Consider the following 21,435-nt stretch of genomic DNA (forward strand, 5'->3'; position numbering starts at 1 on the left):
TTTGACCTCACCTCTCGCCGCGTTCTGATCTCCCGACACGTCGTCTTCGACGAGTCGGATTTCCCCTACTCCACCTCCTCCATGCCTTCTTCTGATCCCGAGCTGGCGTTTCTGTTTCCGACTGACCCGGTGGTTCAGCCACCGTTACCCGTCTGTCTTTTTCCTGCAGGTTTTCCCGGCGCACCGGCACCACTTCCGGTGATCCCTGCTGCGCCGAGCGCGGCCCCGGTATCCGCGGTCGCGCCACGCGCGGCACCCGGACCTCCGGTCGTGCCGCGCGCGGACCCGGTGTCTCCCACTGCGCCACGCGCGGCCCCGGTGCCTTCCCCTGCACCTGAGCGGTACGCTCAGCCGGTGCAGGTGTACCGGCGTCGCTCAGCGCCGAACCCGGTGCCGCAGCGGTACGCTGAGCCGGTGCAGGTGTACCAGCGTCATTCGGCGTCGACACCGGCGCCGCCACCTGCTCCGGAGGCTCCTGCGACGCCGACACCGGAGCCGCCGCCGTCGCCGCCTCCTCCGGCTCCCTCTCGAGCCGAGCCGGAGCTGTACCACCCGCCAGTCATCCATCGAGATTCTCGGCATATCCATCCCATGGTGACTCGGCGGATGGCGTCCCAGGCCGCGACTCTCTCCGCCACTGAGGGAGAGCCGCGGATCTCTCCAGTACCCTCCTCTGTCCGCGACGCTTTGGCGGATCCTCACTGGCGTCGCGCGATGGAAGAGGAGTATGCGGCTCTTCTTGCCAACCAGACGTGGGACCTCGTGCCGCGTCCGTCTGTTGCAATGTGGTGACTGGCAAGTGGATCTGGACGCATAAGCATCGAGCTGATGGCACACTGGAGCGCTACAAGGCTCGCTGGGTTCTCCGGGAGTTCACGCAGTGGCCTGGTGTGGACTATGATGAGACCTTCAGCCCGGTTGTGAAGCCCGCTACGATGCGCACGGTCCTCTCGCTTGCGCTCTCGCGCTCTTGGCCAGTGCACTAGCTGGACGTGAAGAATGCGTTTCTTCACAGCACCTTGTCAGAGACTGTCTACTGCTCTCAGCCAGCGGGATTTGTGGACTCGAGTCGTCCGGATATGGTCTGCCGGCTCAACAAGTCTCTCTATGGTCTGAAGCAGGCTCCTCGGGCTTGGTACTCTCGGTTCGCCACGTTCTTGCTGACATTGGGTTCACCGAGGCTAAGTCTGACACGTCTCTCTTCGTCTACCGCCGTGGAGATGAGACTGCCTATCTGCTGTTATACGTCGACGACGTTGTGCTCACAGCCTCCAGTCAGCAGTTACTTCAGAGTGTCATCTCCTCTCTACAGCAGGAGTTCGCTATGAAGGATCTCGGTCGGCTCCACCACTTCTTGGGCGTCACTGTTGAGCCTCGCCCGTCTGGTCTTCTCCTTCACCAGCGTTAGTACGCCCTCGATATCCTGGAGCAGGCCGGGATGACTGATTGCAAGCCCTGCTCCACTCCTGTCGACACTCAGGCGAAGCTGTCTGCTGATCTGGGTGATACGGTGGCTGATCCTACTGCCTACAGGAGTCTGGCCGGCGCTTTGCAGTACCTCACCTTCACCAGGTCGGACCTCACCTACGTTGTTCAGCAAGTTTGTCTCCATATGCATGATCCCAAGGAGTCACACCTTGCTGCGCTGAAGCGTCTCCTCCGGTACGTCCGTGGCACTGTGGACCTCGGCCTGGTGCTTCACCGCTCGTCCTCTACTGAGCTGGTGGTCTACACTGACGCTGACTGGGCTGGCTGCCCGGACACTCGTCGCTCCACTTCCGGCTACGCCTTCTTCCTGGGCGGCAACTTGGTCTCCTGGTCGTCCAAGCGGCAGCCGGTTGTCTCCCGCTCCAGTGCCGAGGCGGAGTACCGGGCTGTCGCTAACGGCGTGGCGGAGGCGTCTTGGCTACGACAGCTCTTGGCGGAGCTCCACAGCCCACTCGCCAAGAGCACGCTCGTCTACTGCGACAACATCAGCGCCATGTATCTCTCCACCAACCCCGTCCAGCATCAGCGGACGAAGCACGTGGAGATCGACCTACACTTCGTGCGCGACAGAGTCGCCATCGGCGATGTTCGGGTACTCCATGTCCCGACTACCTCCCAGTTTGCTGACATATTCACCAACGGGCTACCCTCGTCGACCTTCTCGTAGTTTTGATCCAGCCTCAACGTAGCCGGTGGTTAGTTGTGGCTGCGGGGGGTATTAGCCGTTTGTACTCTACTTGTACTCTATTCTTGTCCAGTCTTGAACACCGCTGCGTCGGTTGTTCAGACTGCGGGGGGGTGTTAGCTTTCTTGTTGTCCAGTCTTGAACACCGCTGCGCCGGTAGTTCAGACTGCGGGGGGTGTTGGAGTATATTGAGCCCATGTGTATAGAGACTCATCTAGAGGCCCATGTGTAGGTACTATATATACCCACCCTTCTAGGGTTGGAGATATACAACAATTATTCTCTCCATCAATTTGCATACCAACCTCAACATAAAAACTGAAGGCGAGCTTGCATATAAGCAATAGAATCCAGAAGGTCGTGTACCTGGTTTTATATACAATAATTAGTATCTGATAAGAGATGATAAGATGGAAATAATAAGTGACAAGAAAATGTAACTCTTACTTAAGAAGTGAGCAAGTGTCTTCATACATGCCGCGGGCAACATATAACTTTGGCTGATTAGAAAATAAAATATGTAAGAAGTTATTTACGAACAATTCTGACAATAACTTAATGTGCATAAATCTAGTTAAATATAAAATCTTACCTGAGTCCACCACAAAAGAAACCTAATAACACGAGAATTTGAGCGCTCTAAGATTCCTCGAATTGGTAGAAATATGAAAAACAGGGCACTGAAGATGTTTGGTAGCATGTACAGGGCAACAGCATAATTATAAATTGATTCACTCTGCACATTTCGGATCCAACTGCTGAAGAACTTCACAAGGCCTGTGGGATTTTGAATGGAGCTTGTGTATGTTATTGGAAGAATTATCAACCAGGCAATGGCTACAACAAATTTCAGGAGACATCGTATCCTTTGTGAGCACTCCAGGCTCCTCCAAGCCTTCCAGTTGAGAATTATCTCTAGCATGGCTGAAAAGGTTTAGAAGACCAAATTCAGAAATTTTGTTGTATTTGAAACAAGCGCTGGAGCAGCACTGGATTGTATAAAGACTCCACATACAAGTTGAAATTAAGAAAAGATTTGCTCAAAATATGCAGTATGAGAAGTAAAATAAAATGCAGAACGCTGATGAGTCCCAAAGTAATTTTTTACCCTGAAGGAAGTTCAGGAATGCTGCCGTTATGAAGATTGTTGATACATTTCTGAAAACATCTGCTTCAAATATAGAAGAAAGTAATCCAGAAGGGCTCCAGGCAATAATTACCATTGCCTGAAACAAAAGAAACAAATTATGTGGCACACACTAGAAAATGTACAATCTTCTGTGCAGGGACAAAGGCCACCATTTATACCTGGAAAGACAATATAAAGAAGGCCCACATACGATCAAAACTTCTGAATAGGTGCAAAAATGTACGCACTTCAACAAAATTTGTTTTTGACGCCCTTCTTCTGCGGATCGCATGATCATGTTGCTGCGCAAACATCTAAGTTAGTTCCATCATAATACAAGGTATACTTAAGCTGGTCAAATTTCCTTCCGCAACATGCATATGAACTTATGAACAATTAATTGCAAATTAATCTATGTTTCTCTTTGCCCCACATCAAAGTTACACATATTTTGAGGAGTTTATACCACCAGTAAGAAGCAATTTCTATATGACATCAGATAGCGTGAAGCTACAATAACAACAATGCCAAAGAAGGGACTCATTATTAAAAAAGAGTGCTGTTTTGCATGGCATTTGATTCGTTTCAAATACAAGTAATCAAATCATCAAAACTAGGCATATAAATCACTTGATATGGCATCCTTTAAAAATATTTGTGACTCTTAATCAAATATACTATTGTGATGATTTTGTCAGGTGGTCCATATCACTAGGAAACAAGTGAGGTGCTCAGTCTCTCCTAGAAAACAAAGTGGGATGTTCAGGGCCAAACTGGCATACACAATTGCATCGACGTGGAGTTGCAAAATCCACAGAACTTGCAGGTAGCCAACTAGCCATGAGGCTAGCCAGGGCTCATGAGAGGTGCCTGAATGGACACAGCATTACTTGAAGCATAACTCAAGGGTGAGCTGTCTTGTGAGGGGAGAAATGCAATGGCCGCAAGAGCCCTAAATGACTATACCCAGCAAATTTTTTATTTTTAATTAATTATTGTTAGTATCTTTATTGTCTTTCCAGGCCTTAATTATTTGAGATAAGGCTAGATATGATTAGATTTGCATCTATTGTTTAGTTAAGGTTGCTAGGCCCTATCTCTATGGAAACCATTGTGATCAATTAAGCAAAGATTCGATCACAGAGGCCCCCTTATGTTTCCCTTCCCATCTGTATCCATCTACGCTCCCTATACTGCAGGCTGCTTGTCTTCATGTTGCTAACCAATCAAATCCATTTCTCTATCCATTCCGTACTTACCCTCTGCAAGAAGCTGATCCATAACTGTAGAGAATTAGGGAAACACCACACACCCTAGGAAGGGGGGGTGACCTTTCATTATATAGGCCGTATAGGCTTGGGTTACAAGAAACACAATACAAGTACAAATACAACTCTATATATCTAACACTCGCCCGCAGTCGCAGGGGAAGCCTGTCGGACTCCAAGACTGGACCTAAAATCAGTAAACAACTGTACAGGAAGACCCTTAGTCATAATGTCAGCAAACTAATGTGAAGATGGCACATGAAGAACACGAACTTGTCCCAAAGCCACCTTCTCGCGGACGAAGTGAATGTCAATCTCGATGTGCTTCATTCGTCGATGATGGACAGGATTGGCTGTCATATAAACAGCACCGACGTTGTCACAGTAGACAAGCGTAGCCTTCGAGAGGGGAATGTGAAGCTCCTGAAGCAGCTGACGCAACCAGCAACACTCAGCCACAACATAGGCCACAGCCCTGTACTCAGCCTCAGCACTAGAACGAGACACTGTAGTTTGTCGCTTGGATGACCACGAAACCAAAGTGTCGCCAAGAAAAACACAGTATCCTGAAGTAGATCGCCTGGAGTCAGGACAGCCAGCCCAGTCTGCATCTGTGTAGGCTGTAAGTGTATCGATCGGTCCAGCGCCGATATGAAGACCAGAAGTCAGCGTGCCCTTCACATATCGTAGGATACGTTTCACGAGCGCCATATGAGGCTCGCGACGATCATGCATAAAGAGACAGACTTGCTGAACAGCATATGCAAGATCAGGGCGAGTGAGAGTAAGGTACTGTAAAGCCCCCGCCAAACTCCTGTACTCAGAGGGATCAGCAACTGGTGTTCCATCTGTAGCTGAAAGTTTCGCCTTGGTGTCAACTGGCATCGTCGTAGAGTGACACTCACTCATACAAGCACGCTGAAGGAGATCCAAGGCATACTGACGCTGTGATAGAAACAAACCATCTGAAGAACGAGTAACTGATATACCTAGAAAGTGATGAAGAGCCCCAAGATCAGTCATAGCAAACTCAGTGTGAAGACGACCAATAATGTCATGAAGCAGACCGGTAGACGAGGCAGTCAGCACAATATCATCCACATATAGTAACAAATAAGCAATGTGGGCGCCATCCTTGTAGATGAATAAGGATGTGTCAGAGACCGAGGCGACAAATCCAAACTGTTTAATGTATGTAGCAAACCGTTGGTACCAAGCACGAGGGGCCTGCTTCAGGCCATAAAGCGACTTCTGTAGAAGGCAAACATGATCAGGAAGGGCTGGATCAACAAAACCTGGAGGCTGCTGGCAATAAACTGTCTCATTAAGATGACCATGGAGAAAAGCATTCTTGACATCCAGTTGATGAATAGGCCAGTGGCGAGAGGCTGCAATACTCAAAACTGTCCGGATGGTACCTGGTTTGACAACCGGACTGAATGTCTCATCATAATCAATGCCATACTGCTGAGAGAATCCCCGAACAACCCAACAAGCTTTGTGACGAGCAAGGGAACCATCAGAATGATACTTATGCTTGAAAATCCACTTTCCTGTCACAACATTAGCACCAGGGGGCCGAGGGACAAGACGCCAAGTACCATTGTCAATCAGGGCCTGAAACTCATCTGCCATAGCTGCTCGCCAACTGGGATCAGCAAGCACACTGCGATAATTGCTCGGAATAGGAGAAGAAACGACATGATCAGCAGACAAGTTCCGATAATTGACAGACTGTATGGTACTAGACTGAAGAGTCAGCCGTCGTAGAGTAGGCGATGGTGAAGGGCCGCGCATCGGCTGAGGAGGAGGCGCAGGCAGCTGAAGTCCAGCAGCCGTAGCACCATACCGTCGAACGGGGAGGGGACCGTTGACGGGACGACGACTGTAGACAGTGCCGAAACGACCAGCCCGAGCAGCAGGCCCTACAACAGGCGCAGGTGCGGCAGCAGACGCTGCATCAGGCACTGCAACAGGCGCAGGTGCAGCAGCAGGGGCTGCAGGTGCTGCAGCAGGCCCTGTAGGCGCTGGTGGAGCTGCAGGGACGCCAACAGGAAGACGCCCGCCCGTAGTCGAAGCAGATCCTGACGGGGCACGAGACCACGGCCTCCGGGACTAGTAGCAGGGGGCGGCTGCTCAACATCCATGGAGGACGAAGCTGCCGCTAGAGCTAAGGGTGGCTGCTCAACATCCATGGAGGATGGAGCTACCGCTGGAGGTGTAGAACTCAAATGCGTCGAACCTGTCGCATGGTTAGTAGGACAATGCACAATATCCGAAACGTCATCGAGGAGGAAATCCAGAGAGGACTGAGGCAAAGGAGGATCCCGAGCAAAGGGAAAGGAAAATTCATCAAATACGACATGGCGTGAGATGATGATGCGCCTAGTAGAGAGATCAAGGCAGCGATACCCTTTGTGAGAAGATGGATACCCCACAAAAACGCATGCTTGTATGGCGAAGTAGCCTGCAGGTTTGGGTAGCAAAGGCACCCGAAGACGCGTAAATGATCGTAGGAGGGAGGTGTACGATGAAGACGCGTATACGGGACTTCACCACCAACGGATGATGAAGGACGACGATTTAGCAAATATGTGGCTACTGCAAGGGCCTCAGCCCAGTAGGGGGCGGCATGGATGCATGAATGAGCAGTGTGCGCACGGAATTATTAAGAGTACGAAGGACACGCTCGGCCTTGCCGTTCTGGGGTGAGGTGTAAGGGCAAGAGAGTCGAAACAAGATCCCATGAGCTGCTAGGTGAGTTATGGTGGTCTTGTTGACAAACTCAGTTCCATTATCAGCCTGAAAGCATTTAACAGGAAGGCCAAACTGTGTATGAGCGTAGGCAATGAAATCTACTAAGTGACCGTGCACATCAGACTTTCGATGGAGAGGGAAAGTCCAGCAAAAGTGGGAGAAATCATCCAGCAAAAGCAAATAATACGAGTAGCCTGATATGCTAGGAACGGGAGACGTCCAAACATCACAATGAACTATCTCAAAAGGAGAAACAGTGTGTGAAGTAGAAGTAGCAAAAGGGAGACGAGCATGCTTGCCAAGCTGACAGGCGTGACAAAGCGTGCTGTCTGATTTATTACAAGCTATAGAATGACTGTTTCTAAGTCTAACAATGGTTGAAGACCCCGGGTGACCAAGACGCTGATGCCATAGCGACGACGATGCAGCAAGGAGGGCTTGGGCGGTGCTAGGAGTAGCAGCGGATATGGTGTATAGGTCACCATCGCTATTGCAGCGAAGAATCACGCGCCGCGTGCTGAGGTCCTTCACAGAAAAACCAAAGGCATCAAATTCTATCGAGCAGTTATTGTCACTGGTGAATTGACGAACAGACAGGAGGTTGCCAACGATAGAAGGAACAATGAGAACATTATTAAGGGCAAAATTTGATGCAGCGGTGGCTAGGACAGAATGACCTCTAGACGTTACGGGAATATGTGAACCATTGCCTACTGAAATAGAAACATGCGAAGCAGGTGAACGAGAGAGAAGTATACCATCCGAGTAGTGCATGTGGGTGGAGGCGCCTGAGTCCATCACCCATGGAGAGGAGCCCTGCAGCTGCATCTGTTGTAGCGCCGCAATGAGACCCGCCTGGTCCCATGTCTGTGTGGGCTGCTGGTACTGCTACTGCTGGGGTGGGGTGGAGAACTGCAGGGGGCGAACGCAGTGTAGGCTTGCTGAGGAGCAGGTCCCAGCACGCCCTGACCGCGCCAGGAGCCGCCGCCACCAATGGAGGACCAGCCCTGACCGCCGGGAGTGCCCCACGGAGAGAAGCAGACCCACGGGCTGGTGGGAGTAGGCCCGCGGGGCTGCTGCTACTGCTGCTGCTGGTATTGCTGCTGCTGGGCGCCACCACTTCCATTGCCGCCCTTCTTCCTGCGCCGGCGCTGCTGCTGCTGTTGCTGCGGCAGCTGAAGATGCTGCTGCTGCGGCGGCGGTGCAGTAGATGAGGATGGACGGCAGGAAGACCCGTAGCCTTTGGTGGCGGCGACCAGCGCTGTGGAGGACAGCACCTTCGCCTCATTGGCCATGCGCAGCTCCTTGAGGGCAAACTGATTAAGGGCTTCATCAAAGGTGATGTCCTTGGTGCCGGCGACGATGTCCTTGGTGTTGCTGAATTTGGGGTGAATACCCCGCAGCAAATTCAGCACCAAGGTGGGCTCGGCGACGGGATGACCAACTTCACGCAGGACGTCGGCAGCTAGCTTCATCTTCTTGCCAAAATCCATGACGGAAAGATCACCCTGAGTCATGGAGTGGAAGTCCTCGCTCAGGAAGATGGCGCGGGGAGCCTTGTTGGCCTGAAACTTGTTAGAGATGGCAACCCAGAGCTCCCGCGCCGTCTGATTTTCAGCCATGGTGAAGTCAAGAACATCTTGAGAGACGGAGCCGTAGAGCCACATGCGAACGCAGCAGTCAATCTGCTCCCAAGCGGGATCAGTGCGGCGAGGGGGAACGGAGCCGTCGATGTGATGAAGAAGCCCGAACTTGCCGCACATCGCCTTGAAGAAGGCCGACCACTTCCCGTAGTTGGCGCTGTGCAGTTCCAGTTCAAGGGGAACATGAGACTTGACAAAGATCGTGGCGTAGGGGTGGAGGAAGAGGGCGCCTGCTGATGTATCTGTGGCAGCAGGCATGGTGGGGGCGCCGGACGACGCTGAAGTGGCGGAGGAGGTCGACATGATTGCAGATGCAATCTGAGGAACCTGCGGCTGAAGAGATCAGGCTGCAGGGAGGAGCCACACGCAAGGTAGGCGGTGGCTGGTGGTGTGGAGCAGCGCTCTAGGGTAGGGCGCAGGGGGAGGAGGGGTGGCGCCGGCAGGGGAGGTCCCTGATCGGCGGCTAGGGCAGGGAGAGGAGGTGTGGCGCCAACTGGGGAAGTCCCTGGTTGGCGTCTAGGGCAGCGGAAGGAGGGCGCACGGCAGGGGAGAGGGGCCCCGGACTCGTGATACCATGTAGAGAATTAGGGAAACACCACACACCCTAGGAAGGGGGGTGACCTTTCATTATATAGGCCGTATAGGCTTGGGTTACAAGAAACACAATACAAGCACAAATACAACTCTATATATCTAACAATAACACGACAAGTGAGGGGATCCATGCTACAGGTATTCATATGATTCAACTACTCCATAGTGAAATTTGTATCTGTTTAGAAACTTCTATATTATTGATCTGATCCTTCGAGTGAATATTAGATATATCTGTAGAGATGCTTAGTTGCTACAGTTCATAAGCTAAACCAAACAATGCAGTTAACTAGCAGCACAACTCATGTAAAAATGTTTTGGACCAGATTATTATGAACAGATGAATTTCAGCTTTGTGGAATGTGATTATGTGACATACAGTCATTCTAGAAGCCACTAGCCTTCCCTAAACTCTACATGGGACAAACCATTTAATGGTTAGAGTAGATGATGTGTGGAATGTCGATTATATTTCTTGAACCTGATGTTAAATCATGCGTTGAAAACAGAATTAACCAGTCATTTCTATGCCAAACTACTACCAATACATGAATGAATAACCTCAGTTTCATTCTTGGTTCTGGAAGGCTCCGCGAAAAAGTCAGCTGTTGGATCCATTGGCCATCCAAGTTTTTTGAAGCATTTTCTCGACCTGCAAATGTGGAGGCTCGTCACAAAAGGGAAAGCAACAAAGTTTGTTTGCCTTTTTTTCAAAACTTTATAATGAGCCCTCCTTTCCATATTATATGTCCCAATTTCTTTGATGTGTTTCAATAAAACATAAGGCTCTTATGAAAATGGAGCATTTAGTGCAGTATTTTCCTATATATGCCCTATCAATGATAGGGTGGCAGAACGTACTTCTCTCCATCCTTTCGACTTCCCCCACTTGAGAATTATCAGATGAAGAGATTAATAATAGAAGAGGTCTTTGGCACGGTGACATGCTCTCGCCAATGCTTTTTATTCAGGTGAAGGATGTTCTAAACCTGCTAGAAAACCGGGCGGACACAGCTGGTGATTTACCAGTATTATCAGCACGAGACTGAAACACTAGGTCTCAATTTACGCAGATGACATGGTTCTCTTCCTTTGCCCATTGGCCACAGATCTGGTCATCACCGAGGAACTACTGCATCTCATTGGGATTGCCTCCATCGTAAAAACTAACTTTCTATAAATGCCAGTCATTCACTCCTATTAGATGTCAAAAAGATCTTGTAGACGCCTAAGAACATGCCCCTCGAGACAAAGGGTTTGCCTTGTATTTATCTCAAACTTCATTATCAGGGGAAAGAACAACAAAGGCGTAGTCACAGAAATCGGGTCGAAGGTACCGTTCCTCGAACAGAAACATCGATCCCGTCCCGGCAATGCGGGGTCATTTTCACCCCTGCCTTGTAAAAACGTCTCACAAGGACCGTACCCCATTCTTCGACCCCATCGACTTGGAAACTCTCACAAGCCATGGGAGTCCTTATTGATGAAATAGCTGATTATCTGCCAGGATGGAAGGCTTCTCTCATGAACAGGGCTGGCAGGCTGATTATGGTCATAGCAGAAGTATCTGCTGCACCTATCTAGCTCATGATTGCAATGAAACATTCAAAATAGGCTCTCAAGGAAATTCACCAAATAAGACATGGATGTTGGTGTATATGTGAGCCCGTGTATAGATGCCCATTTAGAGGCCCATGTATAGGAACTATATATACCCACACTTCTAGGGTTTGGAGGAATACATCCATTATTCTCACCTACATGGTATCATTAGCCTAGGGTTCGGGTTCCTCTCGTCCCTCTCCAGCCGCCGCCGCCGCCGGCGAGATGGCCGGCCGCCGGCTGCTGGAGCCCCCCTTCCTTCCTCCTTCCCTCCCCTCCCTTCCTCTGCTTCGGGCGCCGCTGGCCACTGGATCTCCTCTGCATCGGCGCCGGGCGCGTGGTCTGCTCCCAGACCGACTGCGCCGGCCGCCACTTCCTCTGGCGGGGCCCTGCCGCCCAGATCCACTACGCCGGCCACGAACCCGCCCCAGCCTGGCGCTGCTGCCGCCGCCATCGTCGCCGCCGCTGCTGCCGGCACGGAGGGCGCGGGCGCAGGGGCCGCAGGGGCTGCCTGGGCTGCGCAGCCACTGCTGCAGGCGCCGCCCCAGCCCGTGCAGGCCCTCCTGCAGGGGGCGCCGCAACCGCAGGGGCCCTGCAGCCGCCGCCCAAGCCCGTGCAGGGCCCGCAGGGACCCCTGCCGGTGCTCGATGCCGCCACCGCCGCTGCAGCTGGCGCGGGGGACGCTGTCGCCGCTGCAGCCGCCCATCGCGCCGCCGTCACCGCAGGAAAGCTTCCCGTAGCCCCCGCGCACGCGTGGTCTGGGCTCGGGATGGCGCCCGAGGATGCGCCGCACACCGCCGCCGCCCTCCGCGGGCAGCAGGCCGACGTCGCTCTCGCTGCGGCCCTCTTCGCCGCCAAGTCGGAGGCTTCGGCGGCCCAGGAGCGGGTCCGCGTGGCTGCCCTCGCCTGGGAGCGCGAGCGCGCCGCGGCCGACGCCCTTGCTCTCCGGGTTGCCGAGGCAGAGCACTTTCTCCACGTATCCTCCGGCCAGCCCGTCGTCCCCGAGCACGGCGCTTCTTCCTCCCACCAGGCTCCGCCCGCTGGATCTGAACCCCGGTACGACCCAACCGACCCCATGGTCGCCCAGCTCAACCTCCAGGCCGCCGGCGTCCAGAACATCAGGGCCCTGGTCACTGTCCTCCTCGACCCCACGTCCTCCTCCTACGAACACTGGCGGGACCAGGTCCTCACCCTCCGCCGCTACGCCCTCGACGACCACGTCCTCGTCGACTCGCCGATCGAGACGCGAGACGTGGTGTGGCTGCGCCTCGACAGCGTCGCCCTGTCCTGGATCTTTGGGACCATCTCCCTAGATCTTCAGGACCTCGTCAAGACCCACGGCGGCACTGCGCGCCAGGCCTGGGTGGCGCTCGAGGGGCAGTTCCTCGGCAACGCCGAGTTCCGCGCTCTCCAGCTCGACGCCACCTTCCGCACCTTCGAGCAGGGGGACCTCTCCGTCGATGAGTTCTGCCGGAGGATGAAGGGCATGGCCGTTGCTCTTCATGACCTCGGGTGTCCGGTGTCTGATCGGGTCTTGGTGCTCAATGTCCTGCGGGGCCTGAGCAGCACCTACGACCACCTGAAGAGCTGGATCGCCCGCCAGAGGCCCTTCCCCTCCTTCCTGCAGGTCCGGGACGACCTCGCCCTCGAGGAGATCACCAGGGGTCTCGCGCCCGGATCGTCCTCGCCCACCCCCGCCGCGCTTGTTGTTGCTCCACCGGCCTCCTCCGCCGCTCCTGCCACCTCCCTCCATGGTGCTGCTCCCGCCGGGCAGACCGGAGGTGGGGGGGCCGTGGACGTCGCCGGCGGGGGGTGGGGGTGGTGGTGGCACTGGTGGCCCTATTTCTGGGGGGTACCGGTACCGGTAGGGGCCGTCGGGGCGCGCCGCCTTCGGCTCCGGCTCCCGCTCCTGCCCCTGCCCCTGCCCCTGGAGGTACGTCCTGGCCATCCTTCAGCAACCCATGGTCAGGGCGCATCTCGATGTGGCCATTCCAGGGTCCGGGAGGGGGCCTCATCCTCAGCTCCAGCCGGCGGCCATGTTCACCGGCGCTGCTCCACTCTTCGCACCGTCCTGAACCCCGCCCGCTCCACCCAGCCAGCAGCTGACCTGGCCTGGGGGGTGGGACCAGGCCGCTCTGGCGCAGTCCTTCAGCACCATGGGACTGACGCCGCCGGTCAGCACCGAGTGGATCGCCGACTCGGGTGCCTCGTTCCACACTACTCCTGATGCCGATATCCTCTCTTCCGTCCGACCCCCACACCCCTCTTGTCCTTCTTTCATCATGGTTGGTGATGGGTCTTGTCTTTCTATCACCGCCGTGGATTCTGCTCCTCGTCTTCCTAATGTTCTTGTTGCAACTCAGATGGTTCACAACTTTCTTTCCATTCGCCAGTTTACTGCTGACAACTCCTATTCTATCGAATTTGATTCTTCTGGTCTTACTGTGAAGGATTCGGCTTTCCGGCGTCCGCTCCTCCGATGTGACAGCCCGGGGCCCTTTACACTCTTCGGCTTCCTGCTTCCGCTGCTCCGCTTTCGGCATCTTCTTCTTCGTCCGCTGCTTTTGCCGTGACGCCTTCTTCCACCACCTGGCACCGCCGGCTTGGACACCCCGGCCGCGACGTTTTAGCTCAGCTCGGTCGTAGTACCGATGTTCCATGTACTAGGGCTCCTGCTGAGCACCTCTGTCATGCGTGCCAGTTAGGTCGTCATGTTCGACTTCCTTTTTCTTCTTCTTCTTCGCATGCTGCGCATGCTTTTGATCTTATTCACTGTGACCTGTGGACATCTCCTGTACTCAGCATGTCTAGCTATAAATATTATCTGGTCATGGTGGATGATTTCTCTCATTACTCTTGAACTTTCCCTTTGCGTGCCAAGTCTTGAGACTTTTCCCACCCTCCTCCACTTCTTTGCCTGGGTGTCCACTCAGTTCAGCCTCACCATTAAGGCCGTCCAGTGCGACAACGGGCGTGAGTTCGATAACTCCACCTCCCATTCCTTCTTCCTCTCTCGGGGTGTTCAGCTGCGTATGTCTTGTCCGTATACCTCTCCTCAGAACGGCAAGGCTGAGCGGATGATTCGCCCGACGAACGACGTCGTGCGCACCCTTCTGATCCAGGTCTCTCTGCCCCCGGGCTTTTGGGCTGAGAGCCTCCACACCGCCACCTACTTGCTTAACCGTCTTCCGTCCACTGCTTCTCCTGCTCCCACTCCACACCACGCTCTTTTCGGTACCCCTCCTCGCTACGACCACATTCGTGTCTTCGGGTGTGCGTGTTACCCTAACACCTCCGCCACCGCTTCTCACAAGCTGGCGCCCCGCTCGACTCGTTGTGTGTTCCTTGGGTACTCCCCTGACCACAAGAGGTACTGATGCTTTGACCTCACCTCTCGCCGCGTTGTGATCTCCCGACACGTCGTCTTTGACGAGTCGGATTTCCCCTACTCCACCTCCACAACTTCTCCTGACCCCGAGCTGGAGTCTCTGTTTCCAACTGACCGGGTGGTTCAGCCACCGTTACCTGTCTGTCCTTTCCCTGCAGGTTTTCCCGGCGCAGCGACACCGCTTCCGGTGATCCCTGCTGCGCCGAGCGCGGCCCCGGTGCCCGCGGTCGCGCCACGCGCGGCCCCCGGATCTCCGGTCGTGCACCGCGCGGACCCGGTGTCTCCTGCTGCGCCACGCGCCCGATACGCTCAGCCGGTACAAGTGTACCGGCGTCGCTCGGCGCCGAGACCGGTGCCGCCGCCATACACTGAGCCGGTGCAAGTGTACCGGCGTCGTTCAGCACCGACACCAGCGCCGCCTCCTGCTCCGAAGGCTCCTACACCGGAGCTGCCGCCTCCGCCGACTCGCTCTCGAGCCGAGCCGGCAGTGTACCACCCGCCAGTCATCCATCGGGATACTCGGCATATTCATCCCATGGTGACTCGGCGGATGGCGTCTCAGGCCGCGACTCTCTCCGCCACCGAGGGAGAGCCGCGGGTCTCTCCGGTACCCTCATCTGTCCGTGACGCCTTGGCGGATCCTCACTGGCGTCGCGCGATGGAAAAGGAGTACGCGGCTCTTCTTGCCAACCAGACGTGGGACCTCGTGCCGCGTCCGTCTGGTTGCAATGTGGTGACTGGCAAGTGGATCTGGACGCATAAGCGTCGGGCTGATGGCACACTGGAGCGCTACAAGACTCGTTGGGTTCTCCGCAGGTTCACTCAGCGGCCTGGTGTGGACTATGATGAGACATTCAGTCCAGTGGTGAAGCCTGCTACTGTGCGTACGGTGCTCTCGCGTTCTTAACCTGTGCACCAGCTGGACGTGCACCAGCTGGACGTGAAGAATGCGTTTCTTCACGGCACTCTGTCAGAGACTGTCTACTGCTCTCAGCCAGCGGGATTTGTGGACTCGAGTCATCCGGATATGGTCTGTCGGCTCAACAAGTCTCTATATGGTCTGAAGCAGTCTCCTCGGGCTTGGTACTCTCGGTTCGCCACGTTCTTGCTGACATTGGGGTTCACCGAGGCCAAGTCTGACACGTCTCTCTTCATCTACCGCCGTGGGGATGAGACTGCATATCTGCTGCTCTATGTCGATGACATTGTGCTCACAGCCTCCAGTCAGCAGTTACTTCAAAGTGTCATCTCCTCTCTGCAGCAGGAGTTTGCTATGAAGGATCTGGGTCAGCTCCACCACTTCTTGGGCGTCACTGTTGAGCCTCGCCCGTCTGGTCTTCTCCTTCACCAGCGGCAGTACGCCCTTGATATTCTGGAGCGGGCTGGGATGACTGATTGCAAGCCCTGCTCCACTCCTATCGACACTCAGACGAAGCTGTCTGCTGATTTGGGTAATCCGGTGGCTGATCCTACTGCCTACCGGAGTCTGGCCGGCACTTTGAAATACCTCACCTTCACCAGGCCGGACCTCACCTACGCTGTTCAGCAGGTCTGTCTCCATATGCATGATCCCCGGGAGTCACACCTTGCTGCGCTACAGCGTCTCCTCCGCTACGTCCGTGGCACTGTGAACCTCGGCCTGGTGCTTCACCGCTCATCCTCTGCTGAGCTGGTGGTCTACACCGACGCTAACTGTGCTGGCTGCAAGGACACTCGTCGCTCCACTTCCAGCTACGTCATCTTCCTGGGCGGCAACCTGGTCTCTTGGTCGTCCAAGCGGCAGCCGGTTGTTTCCCGCTCCAGAGCCGAGACGGAGTACCGGGCTGTCGCTAACGGCGTGGCGGAGGCGTCCTGGCTACGACAGCTCTTGGCGGAGCTCGACAGCCCGCTCGCCAAGAGCACGCTCGTCTACTGCGACAACGTCAGAGCCGTGTATCTCTCCACCAACCCCGTCCAGCATCAGCGGACAAAGCATGTGGAGATCGACCTATACTTCGTGCGCGACAGGGTCGCCATCGGCGATGTTCGGGTACTCCATGTCCCGACTACCTCCCAGTTTGCCGACATCTTCACCAAGGCACTACCCTCCTCGACCTTCTCGGAGTTTCGCTCCAGCCTCAACGTAGCAGGTGGCTAGTTGTGGTTGCGGGGGATATTTGCCCTTTGTACTCTCTTTGTACTCTCTTCTTGTCCAGTCTTGAACACTGTTGCGCCGGTTGTTCAGACTGCGGGGGGTGTTGGCTTTCTTGTTGTCCAGTCTCGAACACCGCTGCACCGGTAGTTCAGACTGCGGGGGGTGTTGGTGTATATGTGAGTCCGTGTATAGAGGCTCATCTAGAGGCCCATGTATAGGAACTATATATACCCACCCTTCTAGGGTTTGGAGGAATACATCCATTATTCTCTCCTACAATGGATGTATATGGAAAGGTCAGGAATGAGAGAACAGTGATGACCGCTTGGTTTCATGGGTATGTTTGCGCCCCCCCCCCCAAAAAAAAAAGAAGTCTTGTACCCCTATATATACTGCCGGAGAGTCTCAATACAAAAAACATCCCACACATTATATGCAATCTATCTTTTTCTCGAATACGCAGGAGAGCTGCATATCATTGTATCGATAGAAGAATAAAAGAGTCATACATAGACCAGACACACCCCACACACACACACCCTGAAATTAGAAGGAACTAATCACCTGTTACATAAGAAAGAGCCAGCACACCTAAAAGTTAGCCAGCTATCCTATACCCTGAATAGATCCTAAATCTAAGGCTTCCTCTGCCCTCTCGCCGCATTGGCCCAAATGTCAATCTATTTCTCTCTACCAACTGGCCCAAGGGGCATTGGTTTACATATATAGGGGAAGGAGACTTGGCCAAGTCACCTGTTTAACCCCGATTCTTCCTAGGCGGCCACAGGAGGCCAGTAAAACCACCGTGGTTTCAACCATTGTTATAGAAAGCACTAACACTAAGAGCTAGGCAGGTAGAGTGATTTCTAGCTCCTTATGGCATAGTCAGTTTTTGTTTTAGAAAAACGGTGACAGGAAGCTTAATTTTGAATTCTTGATTTCATATTTCTTCAACATTTCTTACTTTATGCCTTTGCTAAAGGACATAAATGCACTATGAAAAAGGAATTACCAACATTTCAAAAAAGAAGAGAAGGAAATACCAAAAGTATTCGTTCAGGTCATCATAGTTTCTCCACTTAGAGTGGCTCACTGTACCACGTTTGCTCCTTGCAGCTTCCTTTTACATCAGTTGAAAATTCAAAAAAGCAAACAACATTATAAAAGGTAAGCGAATTTAGCTTTATAGAAATAATACTAAAAGGTATTTATCACTTTAGTAGCATCAGAATCCTGAACGGAATGCTATAAACTGAACAGTGCCGGCCTTTGATGCTATCAAAGTGAACCAAAATTTTTGGTTATTTTTTTAAAACTGTGTTATTTTGACGCTATAAAACCAAATTTCTCCTGATAAGTAATAGACAGGATCATCAACAACTGCAACTCATTCCATTAGGATGTAGGCATATGCACCCATGCACATTAACAAAAACCAATGAGCAAATACCTTCTGCATAACACTGTAGATGGGTTGAATTACTAGCTGCAGAAACGCATCATCACTCCCCTCTCGCTGGAATGGTGGATCAAATGATCCTTCTCTTCTATCAGATATTATGTCATGTAAATCTCTTGCCATCTACCTCATGAATTCAGGGCAAACAAATTATTAATGAATTAGTATGTGTCAAGACATGAACAATGGCATTGGCCCCTAGGCCATTTATGAGGAAAAGAACATTGTTGTGCTGTTCATTTTTTCAATTTGAAGACGAGTACTTGATGAAAAAAAGGTAAAAAAAATTGCTCTTTCATTATTTTCAAGGTACTAGACACTCACAGCATGACTGAAACTTGTTCTGTATACTTCATTCTTACACATTTTTCTTGAAGTTTATGCTAATCTTTATTCAGTTCAAGTGTTGCATACACAAACAGATCCACATAATGCCTTGTTATATTGATAGACCTGATGTTCCCTAGATACTTACATGGTTCCTAAATTACAAAAGCCATAGCATAAATGTCAGTTTTACATAAAGTGACAAATTATTGCCTGGAACGATAACTTATTAACATGTCTCTGCCTTAGGGGACAGAGGACGAACTATTATGCTCTGTCTCAACACTCTGTTTCCCTTTTCTCATGGATATTGTGAAAATCCATACGTGTAACAAAGAAGATGGCTGATAAAAACAACTTCACACCTAGCACTGCATGTCAGTATTTTTTGAAATTTATGTACATCAAAGAAGAAAAAGCTAATGTAATATATCAAAGAAGATTTTTGCATGAACTTGACGCATAAAAAGAATTTGGATAAGCTAAATTTCCAATGAAATATATCAAAGAAGAAACAGCTTGTGACCTAAGATCACAACTCCGACACGAAGAATGACCAAAAGAATTAGAATTATGTTGCCACTTACATGGTGGAAGATATAGCAAAGACATTCAGGCATAAAGCGAACATTTGAAGCTTCACCCCAGATCAGTAAATACAGCCCTATGTAAAGAAGCTCTGGCTGTTGTGTGGAGGCATCCCTTGGGATTCTGGGATTTATAAGACCTCTTAGTTAGAGGTACGGGATTTCAAGAAAAAGATGCACATAAAACTGATACATACTAACCTAATGTTTGACTCCAAATGCAAATATCGACACCAGGAGTTGTAATTCTGAAAAACCTTGTCCATCAAGTCTATCACTGTGTTAGGATGTATCTGCAAAGGGTCAAGTATAAGCAAAAGAGCCCCTAAGAAGTTGAATTGATTCAGTATAACTGAAATAAGAAGATTGAAACAATTTTTTTACCATATGAATGTGACTTCCACTCTCGTGGGCATTACCCCGTTTTCTCATGTCAATGTTTGCAAGCAGCAAAATCAAATGCTCCTTTTGATTCTCAACATTGCCTTTCTACAACCATGAGACAGAACATGACATTACAAAGACATGTTTATCAACACTAAAGTGCATAATGTTCTCCCAAAGAAAAAACACTAATGTGCATAATGTAGGATGCATTCAGAGTAAATCATAGTTCCTAGAACCGAAATCAAATGACACTATTACTTCATAACTAGTGCAACATACGAAACAAAATATCCATGAATATACATAATAGAAGTCTATACTTTAGCCTCATGGAATGACAAACTACAGGTGAAAGTCAAATAAATGGAATCGGGTCACATTCCTTTTATTTATATAATTATGCATACCAAGTTTCAGGAATTGGTGCAGGCAAGTTGTATTTATTGCCAAAATCAGTTGCATTAATATGCAGATATTAATACACCAGACAATGTCAAAAATACTGTGGCCTAGCCGAGAAATTTCCTAGTCCCAGGATTTACCAATTCACAAGACAGGGAAGGGGTTGTGGGTTGTTTGGATAATGAATTTCTTATAGCAGGGGCATGTGAACTACCAATAGCTACTTTGCACTTTATATGCCCAACTTTAGCAAATCATGCAAGCTATATGCAACACTTCAATCAAAGTACTACGTGTGATTGCACCTAAATATTGGAATGGCAAAGGCTGGGCATGGGTTGGAGGACTAAGGTAGGAAAAGGGCGGGTTGCAGGCCCTTAATTCTGTAACACTCCGGGGTTCCTTTTCCACCTTTTTCTGCTTAATATATTGATGCGCAGTTCTCCTGCGCGTTCGAGAAGAAAAAAAGGACTAAGGTAGGCACTTGCCATTTGATCTGCAGGGGAATGCTGCTGTCAAGGTGCCTTGTTCAGATAAAGCGAGCGGTTAGCGATTTCTTTGCTTCATGTTTCATAATTCACAAGAACTACACTCTCATACATACATATATATTGATGATTTACCTCCAAAAAGAATATATTTCCCTAAATAAGAAATCCTAAATATATGTAACTAGCATGATTGACTAGACAAATTATAAGATTTAGATGCAGCAAACCAACATAAAAGTCAACCTTCCAACTAGCTTCATGTGTGCTACAGTAATAACAATGACTGAACGCCAGACGTGCAGCAATGAAAAACCCATATTTACACAAATAAGACATCTTCTCGCATAAACTACAAATAAAATCACAGATCAAAACCAATAAGCTTTACAGGTTTATGTCTGTAACTTTATACTTAACATTTTTAAAATATAGAAAGTCTGGAATTTCCAAATCAGAAGTGCACAATTTGAATTCGATAAAGCAAGAAAGTACAGGAAATGGAAATCCATTGGGTATTCATTTAGTGGCACCTGAAATCCAAATGTTTGCCAAAGCCAATCAAGCAAATCGTGGACCATAGGTCTGTCCATTTCATCAGGCACTGTTTTTCCATCAGAGCTTTGTGGTATTTCAATCCTTGGCATTGGAAGACCATCCATGTGACGAAGAAGTCGCACCGCTGCTTTGATCTGCATTTTGCACAGTGCGTGAAATCCATATTACATGTGGTCGTTTCAAAGCAAACTAAATAAAACTTAAAGTATGTGACCTCGGGAATTTCCATTATTGGTTGTCTTGGAACAGAAATATTAAGGGGTAAAATGTTGTACTGTGAGAAAGAAGCTTTCTCTTTTTCAACCCCTTTAGCATACTTATCATACTGAAAAGAAAAAGGTTAAAGTAATGTTATTACATAAAATGTGACAGAGATGAAGTAACAAGTTGTAAGGTACTGTAATGATTGGATACAGAACCTCTGCGTGTTGTTTGCCAGGTGTCACAGTTTTTAGAACATCATATAGGACAGACGCAATCTGATAGTACCTAGCCATCTCCTCCCTGAACCACTCAACAAAAAAAAAATGAGTTAATGT

At 50.9% G+C, this 21,435-nt stretch overlaps 2 protein-coding genes across 2 annotated transcripts in view; both read right to left on the reverse strand.

Moving 5' to 3' along the window:
• Positions 1–21,435, reverse strand: part of LOC120707102 (putative callose synthase 6) — a 35,018-nt gene that overhangs the window by 12,365 nt on the left and 1,218 nt on the right. The window contains exons 4-17 of the mRNA XM_039991876.1: positions 21,316–21,400; positions 21,111–21,221; positions 20,872–21,030; positions 19,446–19,550; positions 19,263–19,354; positions 19,062–19,185; positions 18,139–18,270; positions 17,732–17,808; positions 10,126–10,216; positions 3,482–3,604; positions 3,282–3,399; positions 2,766–3,097; positions 2,621–2,673; positions 2,479–2,539 (exon numbers count right to left, since the gene is read on the reverse strand). Of these exons, the coding sequence (XP_039847810.1) occupies positions 2,479–2,539; positions 2,621–2,673; positions 2,766–3,097; positions 3,282–3,399; positions 3,482–3,604; positions 10,126–10,216; positions 17,732–17,808; positions 18,139–18,270; positions 19,062–19,185; positions 19,263–19,354; positions 19,446–19,550; positions 20,872–21,030; positions 21,111–21,221; positions 21,316–21,400 (1,663 nt within the window). The remainder of the gene's footprint in view (positions 1–2,478; positions 2,540–2,620; positions 2,674–2,765; positions 3,098–3,281; positions 3,400–3,481; positions 3,605–10,125; positions 10,217–17,731; positions 17,809–18,138; positions 18,271–19,061; positions 19,186–19,262; positions 19,355–19,445; positions 19,551–20,871; positions 21,031–21,110; positions 21,222–21,315; positions 21,401–21,435) is intronic.
• Positions 7,711–10,119, reverse strand: LOC120707105. The gene is made up of 2 exons (XM_039991879.1): positions 8,086–10,119; positions 7,711–7,852 (listed from the first exon to the last, which is right to left on the reverse strand). The coding sequence occupies exon 1, from the start codon at positions 9,271–9,273 to the stop codon at positions 8,407–8,409; it is 867 nt and encodes a 288-aa protein (XP_039847813.1). The 5' UTR covers positions 9,274–10,119; the 3' UTR covers positions 7,711–7,852; positions 8,086–8,406.

The sequence above is a fragment of the Panicum virgatum genome, chromosome 5K, assembly GCF_016808335.1.
Source record: "Panicum virgatum strain AP13 chromosome 5K, P.virgatum_v5, whole genome shotgun sequence".
NCBI classification, from domain to species: domain Eukaryota; kingdom Viridiplantae; phylum Streptophyta; class Magnoliopsida; order Poales; family Poaceae; genus Panicum; species Panicum virgatum.

Coding starts and splice junctions, on each gene's coding strand:
- LOC120707105 (XM_039991879.1), bottom strand. CDS start 9,273: ATGTCGACCTCCTCCGCCACTTCAGCGTCGTCCGGCGCCCCCACCATG.